The sequence below is a fragment of the Motacilla alba genome, chromosome 2 (assembly GCF_015832195.1).
Source record: "Motacilla alba alba isolate MOTALB_02 chromosome 2, Motacilla_alba_V1.0_pri, whole genome shotgun sequence".
Lineage (NCBI taxonomy): Eukaryota > Metazoa > Chordata > Aves > Passeriformes > Motacillidae > Motacilla > Motacilla alba.
The window spans coordinates 142401252-142419904 of NC_052017.1; the positions used below are offsets into that span (position 1 = coordinate 142401252).

At 44.3% G+C, this 18653-nt stretch overlaps 1 protein-coding gene across 10 annotated transcripts in view; it reads right to left on the reverse strand.

The window, feature by feature from the left end:
* Positions 1–14703: 14703 nt before the first annotated feature.
* CYRIB (CYFIP related Rac1 interactor B) overlaps positions 14704–18653 on the reverse strand; it is a 95346-nt gene continuing 91396 nt past the window's right edge. For 7 of the 10 annotated variants that reach the window (XM_038127161.1, XM_038127162.1, XM_038127156.1 and 4 more), the window contains 2 exons: positions 17970–18040; positions 14797–15589 (listed from right to left, as the gene is read on the reverse strand). In XM_038127161.1, the coding sequence (XP_037983089.1) occupies positions 15526–15589; positions 17970–18040 (135 nt within the window). In that variant the 3' untranslated portion in view covers positions 14797–15525. Of the gene's footprint in view, positions 15590–17969; positions 18041–18653 lie in introns of all 10 variants that reach the window. The other 3 variants (XM_038127164.1, XM_038127155.1, XM_038127165.1) reach the window with 1 other exon arrangement.

Sequence of the window (18653 nt, forward strand, 5' to 3'; positions counted from 1 at the left end):
GGCCTGTGGAATGGGAAATGGGTCTGTGAAATGATTCAAGGAAAAACGAACAATCCGAAAAAAAGGACTTCTCGTTTATCAGCAGGACTTTGACAATGTTCTATGGAGAACACTGGTGACCAGTCAATTGTCAGGCAAAGATCATTATTATTATCATTGTTTCTCTTTTAGGAAGTTTTTAATTAGAGCTTTGCACAGGGTTACAGTTCTGGTGATTTCACTGGTGCAAAACAAACTAGCCTGCAGGTTTTTTCTTAATGAAGCTCTACGGTCCAATCACTTAACACACAAGTACACAGACATCAGGCTATCCAGTCCTTGCTGCTTCCCATGCAGAAAAAAAGAAAATGGAAGGTGTCAGGATATATTTGCATGAGTTTTGTGACCTCCTTGTCTTGCAGACACTTTATAACCCAAGGGTCTGTGCCATGAGTTTATAACTTCACCTGTGCTGGCTCAAGTGTTGCCCTTCAGAAAATAGCAGCAATAAACCCATCATCATAGAATCATCACAGAATGGCCTGGATTGGAAGGGATCTTAAAAATCATATAGTTTCAACCTTCCTGTCATGGACAAGGACATCTTCTACTAGACCAGATTGCTCAGAGCCCCATCACACCTGTCCTTGAACATTTCCAGAGATGTGGCATTGCCAGGTTCTTCTTCCAGTGTCTCACCACCCCCACACTAAAGAATTCCTTCTGAATATCTAATCAAAACCTATTCTCTATCAGTTTAAAGCCATTCTTCCTTTTTTTATCACTACATGCCTTTGTAGACTGATCTGACACACCTGACCACAGCCACCTAGATTCTCCAATAGTCACAAGGAGAGAGAGATATCTGGAGGTACCAGGGAATGCCCCAGCCTTGGCCAGGCTGCCTCCTCCCATCCCACCTCTCTGCTGCCCATGGATGCCAGGGGAAAAAGTCCCATCACTTTCAAGATCAGCCCTTTGGTCTACAACAGCCAAGCAGTGAAACACAAGGACTAGGAATGCACCCCCTCCTTCCAGCACACCATTTTGCAGAGCATTCCCTCACACATGGCTGTCAAACAAAACCCCAAACAACCAAACAACAACAAAAAATATTCTTACTGGATTTCCTTGAAAGAATCAATTTGCTGTTTCTAAGTGTTTGGATGACTTTGAAGGCCAGAATCGCCCGGAAATTTTCTAAATGAAGTTCTGAAAAATGAGGATCATGTCATGTCATCCACCAACTATTAGTGAAATGAAAGACAGAGGGGGAAAAGTAGTTCTCACAACAGTCAAGATAACACCCTAAAATGAGAGTGACCTTTATGTGTTCTTGCTGCTGAATCTTCAGTTCTTGTATAATGAAAAACCACGTGACAAGATCCCTGCACGAGATGCCAGGCATTTCCGGCAAACCGTACCGACCGCAGCATCGTTAATTTAATCTTCCAAACCCGACTCTTCTCCTGACTGAAAAATCAATGCTAATAAGGAGCTTTGGGAAAAGACTCTGTTGATGCCTCATCTTGTATGGACTAATTTTAACCTGCTATCTAATGACTAAGTGGCTTTAAAGAACCTATAAACTCAACAAAGAGATTTTTAAATGTCTCCTTCCCAAACGGTTCTCTCTGCTGATGAAGACATCTAAATGCATGAGGATGGGTTTATGTGCTACCTCAGCCACTCTGTCAGGAGCGCTGGGGGTGGAGGCCAAAGCCTTGCACTTCACTGCATCAGCCCCTGTGATAGCGTGCAGGGAAGCACCAGCCATGAATCTGACAAAGAGCAATTCCACGTCGCTGGAGACAGCAGCAGGGTCTGAATCAGCTGCAGTTGCAGGAAAAGAGCCTGGTGCTCTTTGCTCATCTGGATAAATTGCTGCTGGAGCAATAACCGAATCCTGAAGACAAGTGGGATCTTAAGCAACGGTTAGGGTGGTTTGACATGGCTTTGGGAGACCTGTTCTCAATTCCCTGCTCCCCCAAAGCTTTTCTTTGGTACTTTAACCTTTTTGTCCATTGAATGGAAACTGTTATTCTTGAATGTGAGCACTGTATGGTTTTAACATCCACAGCAAGCAAACAAATTATATTCTGCCCCCTGTATATGGGCAGCCCTACTGTAAATCATGCCACCTGGGGACCACTAAGTTGTGAATTAGCATACAGTCATTTTTTAAATACTTCCTTTTATGACCAGTCAGCTCTTCCAGTTCATTTGTCTCTTCTTTTCCATGTTATATTCCAATCTGTAATCAATAATCACATTGGTCGGATCACCAGGACAGCTGGTCTCTTATTTTTTACCCCTTTCTACAGCTTCTAGCCCTGTGAGTGCTCAGTCTTTAAATCAAAGGTTCTGAGGTACTTTCATTTGCACTCAAATACAAATAAGCACACCACTATTATTAGTTGAGTGTTAGGAAGATGTTTTGTTTTATGAAGATCCATCTATCAACACTGGAAACTGCCTATGATTTTTTCTTCCAAATGCAAAGCTTCCTCCATACTAAATAGAGTATTTACTGAGTGTTCACTGAACTTCCAATAGAAGTTCAAATTTGTTTTCCCCTGCTATTCAGCAACTTTGACCATGGAAGCAGATACAGGAAAAGATGGATCCAAGATTAAATATTGACTCAGCCTGAGCAAAACCTGCCTCCCTTTAACAAGAGAGGCTGAGAAATTCTCAACTGCCAGTTTCACAATTCCCTCCTGAACACAGTAATGCATTTATAATAATGCCTGCTATTAAAGCAAATGAGGGGGGGAAAGAAAGCCCTGGCTGCAGAATCCAGCAGAGTATTTATCCCAGCTAAACATCATTGTCTTATCACTGATAGGAGTAGGAAGGAAACTAAACTCCACCACATCAAAAATCAGCTTTTAACACAGATCCATCCTGATAATATCACAGTAGACAGTTTATCAGCAGGATCTCATCCATCACTAACTCCAAAGAGGGAGTCTGTGATGAGGTATCATCCCACCAGAGCTCTGCTTCATTCCCCAGTGCCTTGCTTTCATCCCAGTATCAGCATGCCTGGCAGAGAAACCAGCCCAGCCCCATGGGGCTCATCCCAGGGGGACCAAGGTGTCTCAAAGAGCTCTGTGCTCCAGCGAGCTGCCAGCTGCAGTGAACCACTGTCACTTCAAACCTTGAGGCTGGAATGAGGCTGCTCTCACCTGTTACACAAAGCCCCAGCCTGTGGCTCACAGAAAAATCAGACATTGCTGGGGGCTCTTCTGTGCCCCATTCCAGCACAAGGGTGATATTTGACTGGAGACACATCCCCCAGCACACCAGGTGTATCCAGCCCACTCTGCATCTCCATGAAGCTGAATTCTGTGTCTGACTCTGCTTCTCCTCTATGCCAAAGGTGGCTGTGTCACCCACAAGGGCCACATCTGCCTCCATACTGCCGCAACTTACCTGCCTCAGATGGCACAGGTTCCCCAGCACGCTGTGCCCAGGCCCTACAAATTCCCTTGCGCCCAAACAGCTCTGTGCCTGGGTCACCAGCAGTCCCCCCGTCTGCTCTCTGCAGGGCAGTAGTTGCAGCTCTGCCTTCAAGAAGCACCCTCAGCACATGAGAAGGGTGAGGAGGGGCTGGTCCAGCTGAGGTCCTGAACCCCAGCAGGTGAGGTGCCTCTGAGCCAGCAGCACATTACAGCTCTCATCAGAAAGGGCCACCCTGGGCAACATGCTTTAGTCCTGCCACCGACACAGAGTTACCAGGATGGAAAACATCCCCAGAATGTGGTGGTATTGTGCTTTTGTGCTCCTGCAACAGAATGTCAGAATGTTACATGAAATGGAAAACCTATATAGAGAAAAATTTTGTTGTTTTCCAGTAATTTCCACAAACTTACCATTCTTTATTTGGTCATTCTACAGCTCTCACCCATCCTTAGATTATCATGCAGAGGAAAATGGGATGAAACTGAAAGATAACAAAGCCCTGGCAAGATTCCAACCACGATTAGACATTTTGATGAGCAATGAGCATGACCAGAGTTACAGCAGTAAATATTTAATGTTATTTTTGAAATGAAGTCTCAGGAAAGATGTAAACTCTCATGATTTGAGAGGCATTAGCTAACCTCTAATTACAGAGGGAAGGGGAGGAATGGAAACTTTTCTGAGATAAGGGATAACCTAACTGCTTGTTGCAGGGTTTCTTAGAACACCCTTGGTCTGCCCTGTTGTCAAAATCCTGGGCTAGAAGGCTTGCAGGTCTGAGAGAGCTTAGCAGCTCCTAAATTCCTAGAAAAGCAATTGTAACTTATACTTTGCTTGCTACAAACATTTGATTTTCTACAGTAATTATAGAAATATATTATTATCTAAACCCAGATGTTTTGATACAGGAAAAACATTACCATAGCTACCTTTTTTTTTCTTTTTTTCTCCTAGGAACTGTAATTAATAGCTTGTCCATTACAAAATCTGGATTTTATATGTGTATATATATATGTATATATACACACACACACATAAATATACAAATTAGGTGCTGAAAACTGTATTACAGTGTTTTTCTAGCGTATAAGAAAAGTAGAATGAGAAAAGAGCTTCCCATGGCAGGGGACCCAAGCTTAAACACTTTTAGAGGTCAACTGTCTAAAGCAATACAGGAAGACCATAGGCCTCATTGATATACAATATGACCTATTCAACTCTTTGGAAGTTTAATTATTAATGTGCAGTCTGCTTTACTTCTCTTTCCTCCATACAGTGTTGGATCCGTTTATTGTTTTAGGTTTTTTCCCCCCAACGATTTTCACCACCCATTTTGTAACAGCCAAAGCAAGAGCTCTCCAGCCTTGACTGGGTCCCTCAACACAAATGAGTCTTGACGTTACATCACTGTGTGTGCCCAGCTTACAGCCCCTTCTGCTTTCAGCCTGCCAAGGCAGGAACACGGGCAGTGCTTTATTGTGGAAGCAGCTGGTTTTGGTTTTCCACAGAGGAGGGCCAAAAGGTGCCCCTTGCAGCTGTGAAGGTTGATCATGGTCCTCAGATCACAACCTCAACACAGGATGCTTCTACCTCCTGCCCAAATATGTGTTCCTTTGTTGTACCAGGTCACCAAAGGAATTTGATGGTAAACCACAAACTTCTGTCAACAGACCCTCACACCTCTGGAGAAGGTGCAAGCTGAGGAATGCCACAGGTAGGCAAAGAGGTGCCCAGAGAGCTTGTGAACTCCTCACCCCTGGAGGTCTTCAAGACCAGGCTGACCAGGGCTCTGAGCAACCTGGTCTAGTAGAAGGGGATGGGTTGTAGAACTAGGCCACTTCTAACCCAAACAATTCTGTGATTCTGTGACAAAGCAGAACACAGGGCAGGTGCCAGAACAGCTGTGCTGGAGCAGGCAGTGCTGGTCCAGTGACACGCGGCAGCATTTTGGACCACTGAGAGCCCCCAACGTGCTGCAGGCTGTGCCAGATTTACAACCACTGTCTCTCCAAGCAGGTGAGAGGGTTCTTTCTGCAGGAAGGAGGTACAGAAAGGCCCAAGCTGGGCAGGTCAGTGCCAATACAGAGAGCAGGGAGCCTCAGCAGAGATGCCCAGTCAAATGTGCCCGTTGGGGCTCCTGCTGGGGTTCCTTTTGGGGCCCTGCTGAGCCACAGCTGAACTGGAGGAGAAGACAGGTTTCTTTAGGATCCACCGAGCCCATGGAGCTGATCAAAGCATGGCAAACAAAGCACTCCAGGCAGTGCCAGGACCAGCAAACAAGGCAGCACTGACATACATTGACAATGCCACCAGATGTTCCACTATCTCCAAAGCAGTGGTAGCAGCCAGCTGGGGCTGGGCACACCCCTCATCAGCTGGAATGCTGAGAGCAATGCTCTGACTTTGGTACAGACCATGCAGCACAACACACTCCCACTGTAGCACTTCCACTCAGGCTGAGCCAGCCTAACGAGCTTCTCTGGTAGCTGCATTCAGAGAGCAAAATAAAAAAGTGAGAGGAAGGTGATTCCTGTGGGACTTGGCAAAACTAGCAACACCAATCCCGGGCAGCCCATTTGGTTTGCTGTTCACTGTGTGAGACTCCCTATGAAAAATCCAGATTATTTTTGTGCATTTTCCTGAAAGATTCCTCCTCTGTGAGATGGCACCTAATGGTCAGCAGCTCTAATAGACACTGATGGGGTAGGAAGCACCATTTGCTCTGCATCCTGATTGGTTTTAATCTTCCAGTGATGCTACTAAAGAGTTACAAGCCCTTCCTCCTGGCCCAAATTCAAATCTCGTGCTTGAAACCTAATGTTCAGCAAGCACTGATGTTGTTTGCCTGCTGAGAAATGGGCATTTCAGACAACAGGCTGTTGATTAGAGGAGGTGACAAAACTGCTGAGTGGCCAAATCACTCCTGAAGAAGAAATACAGCTCGATCAGCACTCCCAGAAACTCACGCAATGTGGATTTGTCTGCTTTCCCTGCTTACAGCCTACACCAGGCCTATCAGCATATCTGTTATCCTGGCCCAAAAATCTCCTTAAAAAGGGTGTCTCAATCTCATCAATGACTCGGTCACACATTGTTTTAGGTCCAGGGCCCTGCTCCTGATGCTCAGGCATTGTGTGGTTTATCAAAGCATCAGGCTGTGTCTGAAGAGGGGCTCAGGCTGTCTGCTGCCCCTGCCACTCCTCAGTGTGTCCCCAAAAGCCAGCCCAGTGCTTGGCTCCAGCAGCCCTCCTTCATCTCCAGCGCCTTGCTGAGGAGGAAGCGGCGCAGACTGACCAAATTCCGATCCCCTTACACAGCCCCTCAGAGACACTCTGGACGTCTCAGCACAGCCTTGGCCGCTGTGCTCAGACCCGAAAATGCAGTGAAGACTCAGAGAGCTAGACTCTTCCTTTACAGGAGAAATTGAGTGTGGGATGTTCCCAGCCTCAGGCTAATCAGACCCCAGAAATTTCCTTGCATTGTATGCAGTCTCAAGCTGAGGCTGTTGCTAGTGACATTATTTATAACACAAAAAAAACCCCAAACACCAAACAGTTTTGGGGAATAAGAATCCAGCAAAAGCCCCAGCCAAGGCGTGGGAGGGAGGTGTAGCAGGCAAAAGAAATCCCTGCAGTGACCAATATCAGCTCCACCCTCACCTGCAGCACAGGTTTACTTGTAACCTTACAGTGCTGACAAGAGCAGCACAGGAGGTGATGAGAGAGATGTGTACACACAGCGCACTTTATAGTAGTAACTGCAAATGCCGATCTAGGTTCAGACCACAGAAATTTCCCATGGTCTGATCTCCAGCTTCCCTAGGCTGCAGAATAAATCTATCCTCTGAGCAGACGGGGTTGGCTTGTTCTCTCTTTGGATCTTTCTTTTAAGGGTTTTCAGATCCAAGCCCCAAATGAGCCATCCCTTTGCTGGGGAGCTATTTGGGGCTGCAGAGACCAGGACTCAGACCTGAAGGGTAAATATGAATCCAAAGCACAGGAGGGGCTGTGAGCTGGCCAAGTATGGAGCAACATTCAGCTGGAAGGAAGCAGCTGATGAACTGTGAACAGCATCATTCCCAAAGCCTCACTGACAAGAGACAACTCTCCCTGCTATAGGTGAAGAGGGACAGACACTGAAGATGATGGTGCCTGTGAGGCTGTGTGTCCTTCAGCTAAGCAACTGACTGAAACCTTCCTGCTCTGCTTCCTGAGCAAGAGCTACCCATGACAAGAACCTAGAGAAAGCCTTCTATAACAAAATCCACACTGTAAAAACTAATTAAAATGTTTAATTAGCTTTTGATTAACAGCATATTTCAAAATCCTTTAGAGACTTGCAGATCAGCAGAGGCACAACTTTGGAGTCCGGGACCGTTCTGTTTCGAAATGCGCTCCCTCCTCGAGAGCAGACACACAATTACGTTCCCTCTTCAATTGCTCCTCATTTGCAAAGCCAGAGCATGAAGCAAGTTGTGTTAATGTGTCAAAATGGGGAGAGAAATAAAGAGAGCAATGGATCACTGAGTCTTTGAAGGGAAAAGCAATATTGCAGTAATTTATAGGAGGGAGAGTTTGCGGGTGGGACAGTCGCTCTCAAAGAACAGTGGTGCTCAGCCAGTAAATAGGGCTTGTTTGAGAAGAGCATCACTGCCATCTTCAGGATGGCTGCTTTCTCTTTCCCAACATGCAGCAGCTTTTCTGGGAGCACTTTTTGGTTTATACAATACAAAACAAAGCTTTCTGCCACTCCTGCCACAGTCATATTTTCAGTTATTATTGATGCTCTGTGGAGGATGTTTTGGTCCAATGCTTTCCAGCTTCTGGATTTTTGACACCACAAACTGCCTCGAACTGCAGCAACACCTCATAAACATAATTTCCAGTGCAAACTTCAATTTAAGATGAAAAAGACCTGTCAATCAGTCTGGGCCACTTCAGCATAGTAACATTTCCTAATGGACACCTCTTGCCCTTGATTCAATCCAAGCCGGAACGTCTCTGAGGAGCCAGCCTCTCACAGTTCTCTTGCAAGATGTTTACACTAGTTAGGAAACTCCTCATGACATCAGCCAACTTGCCTTCCAATGGCACTAAATCATCACTCCTCTAGCCAGAATAGTCAATCAGCTGCCACAAAAGAAAGCATCTCTAGCCTGGGCCTCCATGTGGCATTTCACATTCCAGCACAAGTCATTCCAAAGATGTACAGTTCTGAAGGTATAGTCTATCACCTTAAAAACAACAGTAAGGGTACTAAAGAGGATAAAGGCAATTGCTTTACAGCCAGAAAGAGCACAGCTAGGATGGCCACATTACTTAAGCTCACGTTTCAGTAAAGCACTCCCACATTGTTCAATTACACCAATACTGGTCAGAGGTCACATAGCTGGTTATGGGGACATCAGTTTTACACTGCAACATCTCATCTCTCTCTACCCTGCACTTGGATGCATCTCATGTGCCCCTTCACTTGATGGGTGTGTTTCCAGCCCACTGGATGAGCTGGATGTGTGCACATACTCCTTTCCAAAGCCTGGATGCTGGCCCACCATTCAGTCCCTTTGACACAATAGGCACATGTGAAATCACACAATGTAGGAACACAGGGAGCAAGGACAAAATAAGCAGCTCCGCTGTTTCCTTGCCTGCATCCAAGGAAGAGATGGGACAGGCCACAGATAGAAGTTCTTGCCAGACCAGCTCTAACTTGGGGCTGTCTTAGACTACCATGACCACAGAGGTCACCACTGTCACCTGCAACAGGAGCTCTCCCTGCTTCTGGGGATGGAGACATCAGTGATACACCCTGCATGGCAAAGAAGGGGAAAATGCAGAGAACCACTCCTCCGGAGACCTTGGGATTTTCCAAACAGGAATTTGCCATCTCTAACGAGGGAGCCCCACAACAGGAACCAGGACAGGGCACAGCACTCCTGTATCTCACTTCAGCATCATGGTCACCAGGTGCCTGTAACTCCTCTCCTCAACTACTGATCCCTGCAGTAAGTGCTGGCTCTGGGACAGGGCTCAAGCATGAGCAGGGAATGCAGGGCCCTGGGGCAGGAGCCTGCAGGGGGTAGCAGACTGCTGCAGTTCACAGCACACTGCAGAGGGGGAGAAGACCGCTTCACCTCCTGAATTTCTCCAACTCCTCTTGCACAAACTGAGGTCTCATGAGCCATCCTAAGACCTGTCCTCAATAATTCCTTAGAACCACATGGAAGATAACTGGCAGCACCAACACACTTGTGTAAGATGAATGGTAAGATGGTAAGAAGAATGCTTTCAAAAGGAAAACAGAGGGATTTGGGTAAAGCTGCAGCTGTAAAACACATGACAGAGCAGGGCAACTGAGGAAAGCCTACAAGTAAGTGTGTCCCTGAGAGCTCCAGGACCACTGACATACAACAGCAGCCTCAGGAACCATGTTCACAACACACCAAGTCTGTGTAACTTGTTACCAGCCTACCGTGCACACGAGCACTTGCTGGTGAAATAATTACAGCAGTGAATCCACATAATAAAACATCCAAGGGTTCAAGTGATTCAGCAGTGTCAGCTGCATCTGACATCTTTCTGCAGAACATGGTATCCCTGTATATCACACAGAATAATGAGGTTGGAAGAGACCTCTAAGATCATCAAGTCCAACCTTTGCCCTAAAACCTCAACTAGACTATAGCACCAAGTGCCATGTCCAGTCTTTTTTTAAACACATCCAGAGATGGTGATTCTATCACCTGTTTGGGAAGACAATTCCAGAATTTTATTATTCTTTCAGTGAAAAATTGTGTCCTTATATCCAATCTGTATCTTCCCAGACATAGCTTGAGACTGTGTCCTCGTGTTCTGTCACTTGCTGCCCGGTGGAAGAGACCGACCCCCACCTGTCTACAACGTCCCTTCAGGAAGTTGTAGAGAGCAATAAGGTCACCTCTAAGCCTCCTCTCCTCAAGGCTAAACAACCCCAGCTCCTTCAAACGTTCCTCATAGGGCTTGTGTTCCAAGCCCCTCACCAGCCTTGTTGCCCTCCTCTGGACACACTCAAGCATCTCAACGTCCTTCCTAAACTGAGGGGCCCAGAACTAAGACCAGTGCTTAATCTGGCAGATCCCCTTGAGAAAACTCCATTCTACCACTTGGCCAAATCTTGTAATTTGTAACACACGTGCAGTAACTTGGTAACTTCACCAGTGGCCCACAGAACCCCACAAAGACCAACTTCTCACTGCTACAGCTGTGACAGAGTTCACAGCATTGCACAGCACCGCACAGATGTAAGAAACAGGGCCAGCTTATACCTGATCAGGTACAGCCCTTTGTTGTAACCTTGACAGAAGAGGTAACCCCGTCCAGCCAGCTTTACCACAGTAATAAAACTGAGGGATGAGACCAGCCTGAAAGGGTCATTAGCACAGGGGGGAAGCAGACCACTGGCCAGATCACACCAAGTTGGTTGCAGTCATCCAGTTTTTAAATATCCTGTGTGATAGCAATTCATTACAAAATTCATATGCAAATCGATACCATGAACTTTATACTGGGATTACTTTAGTCCTTGCTCCACTGCCCCTGAGCTGCTACTATTGATCTGCCAGCAGGCATTATACTGGGCTTGGGAGAAGGGCTCAAACTTTCCTTAGGCTGGTAAAAAGTCCAAAAGGGCAAGAAGGAGCAAGCAGCTTGGTAATTTAGAGCTAGTCTTCTGTTTTGACAAAAGAAGATGCTTCACAGAGTTATTTCACAAGATTTTGACAAGTAAGCAATCCCATTACCACAGCCAAAAAAGGCACCCTCAGGGATGCCTCCTGCATCCAACAGGACCTGTGACTACTTGTGTTTGCAGCACCCAGGGAACCATCACAGTGAACTGCCTACCGACACACTCCTCAAATTCCACAGCTAGCTTTAAACTCACAGCAACTGCCTTAAGTACTCCTTGCTAGCTATTTCACCAGACTAAGTCTTTGCAGGGACAGGGAGACAACACCAAGCTCAGCAAACCCAAAGAAAAGGAAGATGAGCAACCTTCAAGTGAAGCAGAAGTCTGAAGAATAATCACATCTGCGCTGCAAAACACATGCTGGCATTGGCCGTGCAAGCCAGGAGAAAGCAGCCAGAGGACAGTTCATCCAGAATGAGATGTCTGCACAGGAATGCTCCAAGCCCACATGAAACAAGGCCATTTCAGGGTCCTCCTGTCCAGATCTGTTCCAGTCACTGTCAGCCATGCAGTCTTTTTACTGTCTGTGACACACATCACATACACCACTGTAGATATTTCCCCCAGAGACCCATCTGTGCCTGGAATCTGAGGCTCACAAAAAAGGAGCAATAGTGTTTACACTCAGAGACACAGCACCATGAGGAGAAGGCCTTTCAGCCACAACAGCTACAGGCTGGTTACACTAGCTCACAGCACAGGGAGGATGGCTAATTTGAGCACAGCATTTATTTTAACTATTGAGTGTGAGCCAGCCCAGCCCCCCAAAATTACAGACTATCATACACAACAGAGTGGTGCCATCCAAACAGTGCAAATTTCCCCCCAAAACTTACACAGAGGCTGTTTAGTGACCCATACTTAGTGCCAGGCCTGCCAGCTGCTCCCCTGTCCACCAGCACAGATAAAATGAAGAGGGCAAGATTAAAGCATGGTTTTGCAAGGAACAAGCACCAAAGCTTGAGCAGGAACACACAGCAGTTTCAGCTCAAAAGTTCAAACAGCTGACGCCTGGTGCACTGGAAAAGCCTGTTTTCTTGGAAACCTCATGAGTGGGGAAGCTTGTGGAGCAATGGGCCAGACAACTCCAAGGCAAGCCAGCTCTAATCTCCTGTCCCAGCTGCATACACAGAGAAACTGCAAAACACAAATGCCAGAGGAAAAAAAGGAAAGCTCCAATTATTCTCAGACCACAAGAACAACGATGTTTAAAAGTAAAGATGCCATCAGGGCAGCAGAAAGGAAGATCTGTCCAAAACAGCCGACTGAAAAAATTGTATTGTTTTAGGCAGCAGCCACTGAGGCAAGACAAAGAAGAAATCTGCTGTATGGCTGGTTCTGCCACAACAGCACTCAGGCCTGATTTACTGTTTCAAGTGTTTTTCAATAAAATCAGAAGTAAAAACTGTCAAATACAAAAGTTGTGCTTAAAACCCATTCTCTGTAAATTAGCTTTCCTTTAAAAAGCTTTACTTACAAAAAGCAATATTGGAAGGAGCATGATTTGCTCCCCCTGGGATTATTATACCTTAACTGTATTCACAACAACAAGGCTGACACTAAATTATTTTTTCTTCAGGGTGATAAACTGATGAGGACAGTTTCCCTTTCAGATCCCTGCTGAAGGGTCAGTTGTATACACTTTGCAGCATTCACATGATTCCAGGAAAGATTCTTTTTTCCTTTTTAAAAACCCCAAACAAATCCAGTTTTGTCTTTCGTCAGCTTGAGTCAAGTGTGATTTTGCCAAAAGAACTAGAGAAGTATCACGTCAAAGCAAGAGTTTTATATTCCTGCAGCCAGCAAAGCACATGGGTCAGTTTCTCTGTGACAGAGACCTTGGCTAAGCATCTTTGGCTGGAAAGAAAAAATGTATTGCCCTAAGAGAGATGGACATACAGATACCCACAGTACACACCTGAAGCTCCTCCAAAGTCTTCAAGTGTCATGAATTACAATTTTGAAGATCTCTTCTTTTCAAAACAAAGAAAAGATAAAAAGGAAAACATTTCTTGATGGTGCAGAAGGAATATCCATAGGAAATCAAGCATGGTCACACTGATACATTCTACCTGGAGCCAGCATGCTATGCAAAGTTACAAAACATTACTTGTCCACCAAATGAAGCTGAGGGCTGTCACACTTGCCTGCAGGTTTCAAGTCTCCTTTTCAGAACCTTGACAACTCACATTAGGCATAATCACAATGGTGCAACACACGAGGAGTGCTCATGTTTGCTCATCAGTGCAAAACATGCCATTTCCCAGAGTTTTCTAGTCATTCTCAATTCCTATTCTCACAGAATCCCAGAATGGGTAGGGCTGGAAGGGGCAACAGTGGGTTATCTGGACTAACCTCTCTGCTCAAGCAGGGTCATCCCAGAGCACATGGGACAGGATCGTGTCCAGACAGTTCATGGATATCTCCAGTGAGGAGACTCCACACCCTCTCTGGACAGTCTGCTCCAGTGCTCAGTCACCCACACATTAAAGAAGCTCTTCCTCATATTCAGGTGGAGCTTCCTGTGTATCAGTTTCTGTGCACTGCCTCTTGTCCTGTTGCTGGGCAGCACTGAGCAGAGCCTGGTTCATCCTCTGACACCCCCACAGACACTGACAGACATTGATGAGGTCTCCTCTCAGTTTTCTCTTTCCAAGGCCGAACAGGCCCAGCTCCTTCAGCCTTTCCTTGTGAGAGAGATGTTCCAGTCCCTGTGCTGGACCCACTCCAGGAGCTCCATGTCTGCCTTGTCCTGAGGAGGTCAGAACTGCACACATCACTCCAGGTGAGGTAAAGGGGCAGGATCACTTCCCTGACCTGCTGCTCCTCCTAACACACCCAGGACACTACTGGCCTTGGCCCCCAGGGCACTGCTGGCTCATGGGCAGCTGCTCTCCTCCAGGTCTTTCTCCACAAAACTGCTTTCCAGCAGGTCAGTCCCCAGCCTGGGCTGATGCCTGGGGTTGTTCCTCCCCAGGTGCAGGACCTTGCATTTGCTTTTGCTGAATTTCAGCCAGTTCCTCTCTTCCCATCTCTCCAACCTGCCAAGGTCCTTTGGAAGAGCTGTAATATTTCCCCTTCAATCCTTTCCCCCCCCAAGAGAGCTTTAATTTTTTCACCAACCTATGTAAGACTTGTTGCTATAAATTGTTTCCCTAAGAAGAAAGATTATTTAGTATGCTGTGATTATTCAGATTTTACACAGTACAAATACCTAGATCCATAGGAGTACACACCAGAACAGAGCAAGGGGAATTCATCTCTTCACCACTGGTGTGGAGAGAGCCCAATGTGCAGAGTCATTTCTGATGGCTTTATGAGGAGGCAGCATGGGTAGCCCAGATGCAGGTTCTTCAGCAATGTCCACTGGGATCTTATGGATTGCACCAAGTTCCTCACCACAAACCCTACCTGAGAATAATTCTCAGGTAGGAGAGGGAAGCAGCGCAGAGCGCAGAGCAAGAACCCTAAAACACACCAGGCTTAAATCAGTGGCTTAGGCAACTGGTTACTGGTAATGAAACAGCAGAGTTTTCACTATATAAAATTTATAAATTTATTTTTTTGTAAAAATCCAAAGAGCACGAAGACATCTCACTCAAAATACTGGTAAATCAAACCACACTTAGAAAAATGAAAGCTGATTTTATTATCTTATCCACAGCCAATCATTTGACATGAACATGCATACGTAATTTTGCTACGCACACACCACAGTTTAACGTTAGTTATTAAAGGTTAAACATACAACATACATCCTTACAAAAATGAGTCAAAATGCAAACGTAACTTTTAAACAAAACAGTTTTTACTCATTTAAAAAAACTTTTGTGTTGGGTACCATTTTGTACAAACACAGTTAATTTAAACAAATCTGCTTTTAGTTTCCTCATGGTTGCACATGAAAATAAGCTGCAATAGAAAATGAAGTCATCAAGGGATTTTTAAATAGCAGAAGTAGGCAGTCTTGCCATGCAGAAGAAGCAATATTAAATATTAGTTTTTCAAAAAAAGAAAAAAACCACAAGTTTAAAAATATTAAGTTCAAGTCACAAATCTTTCCCCAGTACAGAGAAATCCAAATGCAACGCATAATTAGCTGCCACTTAGGATGGCTGTTCTGAAAAGTAGAAATACTTTCCAGAATTGATAATTTTCATTGATTTGGCACAGAAAAGAAGTCTGAGCTTACTTAGGTACAAGAAAGTGATTAAAAAAAAGAGTCAACAGGAAGAGAGAAAATAAAAAGCAAGAATGAACGAGATAGTAGTTGCAATCACTAAAAAAAAAAAATCTGTGCATCTCAGTCATTGCAGAATACTGTCTACAGCAGGTGCGAATTCCAGGTAATTGTTATTGCAACATGGATTTAATTTGCTTGGAGGTAGTCTCATCATTCAAATGCTTTGTTGTGTACCTAAACACAGAAATAAAGTCAAGGTGAGCATAAATGCTATTGCACTTTAGCTTACAAATGTGTAATTTCTTTGTTTATGGCTCCACCTGACCATACCAGAGCAAAACCCTCAGCCATGGATCATCACCCACTCCATGGTCACTGAGAACACAAGTCAGACATTCTGATCAGAAAATGATATTGCCAATCAGAACTAGAATCTAGCAGCCTTGCACCAAGGGGAGCTCAAAATAAACCTCAGCTGGACATTGCCTTTTACAGTAAGCTCACAGTATCACTGGTGACACATAATGATCCATTAGACTAATTCTGAGGGCTCTGCCCACAGGAAACATCTTCAAATAAGACAGCTTTAGAAACTCTTCAACAAAACTTCCAGAGACCAAACCTTCCCAGGATCCCTCAATAACAATGGATTTAATCACTTTTCAGCCTAATTTCCTGCTTAGTTAAGTGACTGTGCTGCTAAAACTGAAGGGCATACACATGTACTTATTTCAGCTTTCAAAATTCTCTGGGATAATAGCACACTTTTAAATCACTATTTAAAAACTAGCTATATCTATTTTTAGAGGATATCCTCATTGCAGACTTTTTGTGTGATTAATTTTCCCGATCTTCCTTCCTAACTAATCTAAAAGCAAATAATACTTACTTTGTAATTTAAATTTAACATGTTAAATTAGCACTTTCATTGTTATCCACAACTGCAATACTATTTTACTTGTTCACTTGATAAATATATAATGACTTTTTAGTTTGGAAGTTAATAATACTGTAGATTTCAGCACTTTTTGGTAATTTATACTTTCAACAAACAAGCAGCCTAAGATTTTCTGAAATCCTGAAAAGATATTGCACTTGGTATTCTGCCCATGTGAAAAAGCTGAACATGATTACAATACTCAGATGAATTTGAAATTACAAAGAGCTGATCTCCCTCCAAAATCCTATACCAACTTCCATTTGTTTTTGAAACACATTATCTGTCCCTTGGGAAAACACAAGGACTTCTCACTCCTCCAGAATCAAAGACTTAAATTTGGACTTAATTTGTCATGATGACATCTTGAACCTGTTTTCATCACATGAGCACATAGCAGCTCACCCCTGCATCTCTTTCTAATAATTCCAAACGTGGCTTAGAAAAGATTTAAATATCCTACCCAGAGAGTAATCAAATGAACAAAACCAGGACTGTTACAGCATCCATGCATGGAAAGAGCTGGAGCAGGGAAAGCACAGCTTGAGAGCATGGACTGGATTTACCCTGCTAACCACAAACTGTAATTGACCAAAAGTTAATGTCGCTGCTTGGTGCAGCAAGCAGCTGAACTACACCTTCCATGTACTTTCATAGTGTCAGCAGTGATGGGAAAAATGGGCTACTAATAAAGACTGGTGATCATGGCAGCTGCAATCACAATAAACTAGTCAGAAATAAATGCTAATGCTGCATTTTCCCTCTGGAAACCTGAGTTTTTACTGATCACCATCTCAAAGACTGATCATGTTATGAAGTTCAGAGATGAACATGATTTTAGCATGGAAATAATCACATGAAGTTTCAAATTAGGCATGGGTTTTTTAAATTTTAACAAGTAATCTGAACCAACTTTGCAAAAGAAACAACCCACAATACCACATTATTTAACTCCTTACCACATCATGACAGAAAAAACAAAAAGAGGGCAAATGAAATTAAAGCTGCTTCACTGCAGATAAGGAAAACAAATCACAACTGCACAATTTCAGACAAGACAAACTAAAGCTTCCACATTCCAAACAAGCACATGAGTAACAACACCCAGTTCATTATTTGTTACCAAAGTAATGATACTTTTCCAAGCAAGGACAAGAACAAAGACTTCATCTGCCTATCACGTTTTTGTACTTTCTGTCACTTCTCCCATGCTGGACACCCACACAAGGAACACGCGACTGATTATAGGTACAGCTCTACAACCCAAAGTAGCAGGTTTTAGATTTAATACACTGAATTATTAATTTTTCTTTATTTCTCCAATTAATGTGGCAGATTCTTGTCTCATCTATTCTACAGCAGAGAGTCATGCCTTTAGTTCTTTCTGAAAAGGAACAATTTCTAGTTACTTACCATGCCATACTGACTCATTCTTAACCTGCATGCATGGAAAAGGTTATCTTAGAATGAACGACTGCAAATTCACAACCCTGTTAAAACACAGAGGCTTCTTCACACATCCTTGTCTCAAGACACATTAGAAGAAAAGCCTGCAATAATTACATTCACTTTTCCCTGTAACAGTCACTGAATACTTTGCTGTAAAGAAAATGCCCTGGACAATTTATGAAAACTCACATCAAAACATTAAAAAACCCAAGAAACAAAAAGGAGTACCTGAGAGCATTTAGAAGGCCTTCTACACTGTTAGGAGGCTGGTCTTTAAGAACTTTGATGCATCCTTTCATCTAGGAGTTAAAAAAATTACAGTTTTTTTTCCATGCTAATACCTTCTGAGTTTACAGGAATGTTTTATATTCAGTATGTAAAAGATGAAAAATAAGTGTTTAAAAATAGCAGCAGTGTAAAGACATTTTCTGGATATTAGAAAGGAATTAAGCTTTCAGTATTACATCCTCCTATCACAGACTGGCTTAGCTACTTAAAAAGCTGCATCAAGTGCATCCTCAGCAACTTTGCCGATGACACCAAGCTGAGTGGTGGGGCTGACAGTCTGGAGGGGAGGGAAGGCATCCAAAGGGATCTGGACAGGCTGAAGAGTGGGACCTGTGAACCTCATGAAGCTCAACAACTCCAAGTGCAAGGTCCTGCAATTGGATCAGGGCATCCCAAACCCAAACACAGGCTGGGCAGGGAATGGACTGGGAGCAGCCCAGAGGAGAAGGGCTTGGGGGAGTTGCTGGATGAGAAGTTCAACATGACCCAGCAAAGTGCTCTGGCAGGCCAGAAAGCCAACACTGTCCTGGGCTGCAGCAAAAGAAATGTGGCTAGCACAGCAAGGGAGGTGATCCTCTACCTCTGCTCTGCTCTTCTAAGACCCCACCTGGACCCAGCTCTGTG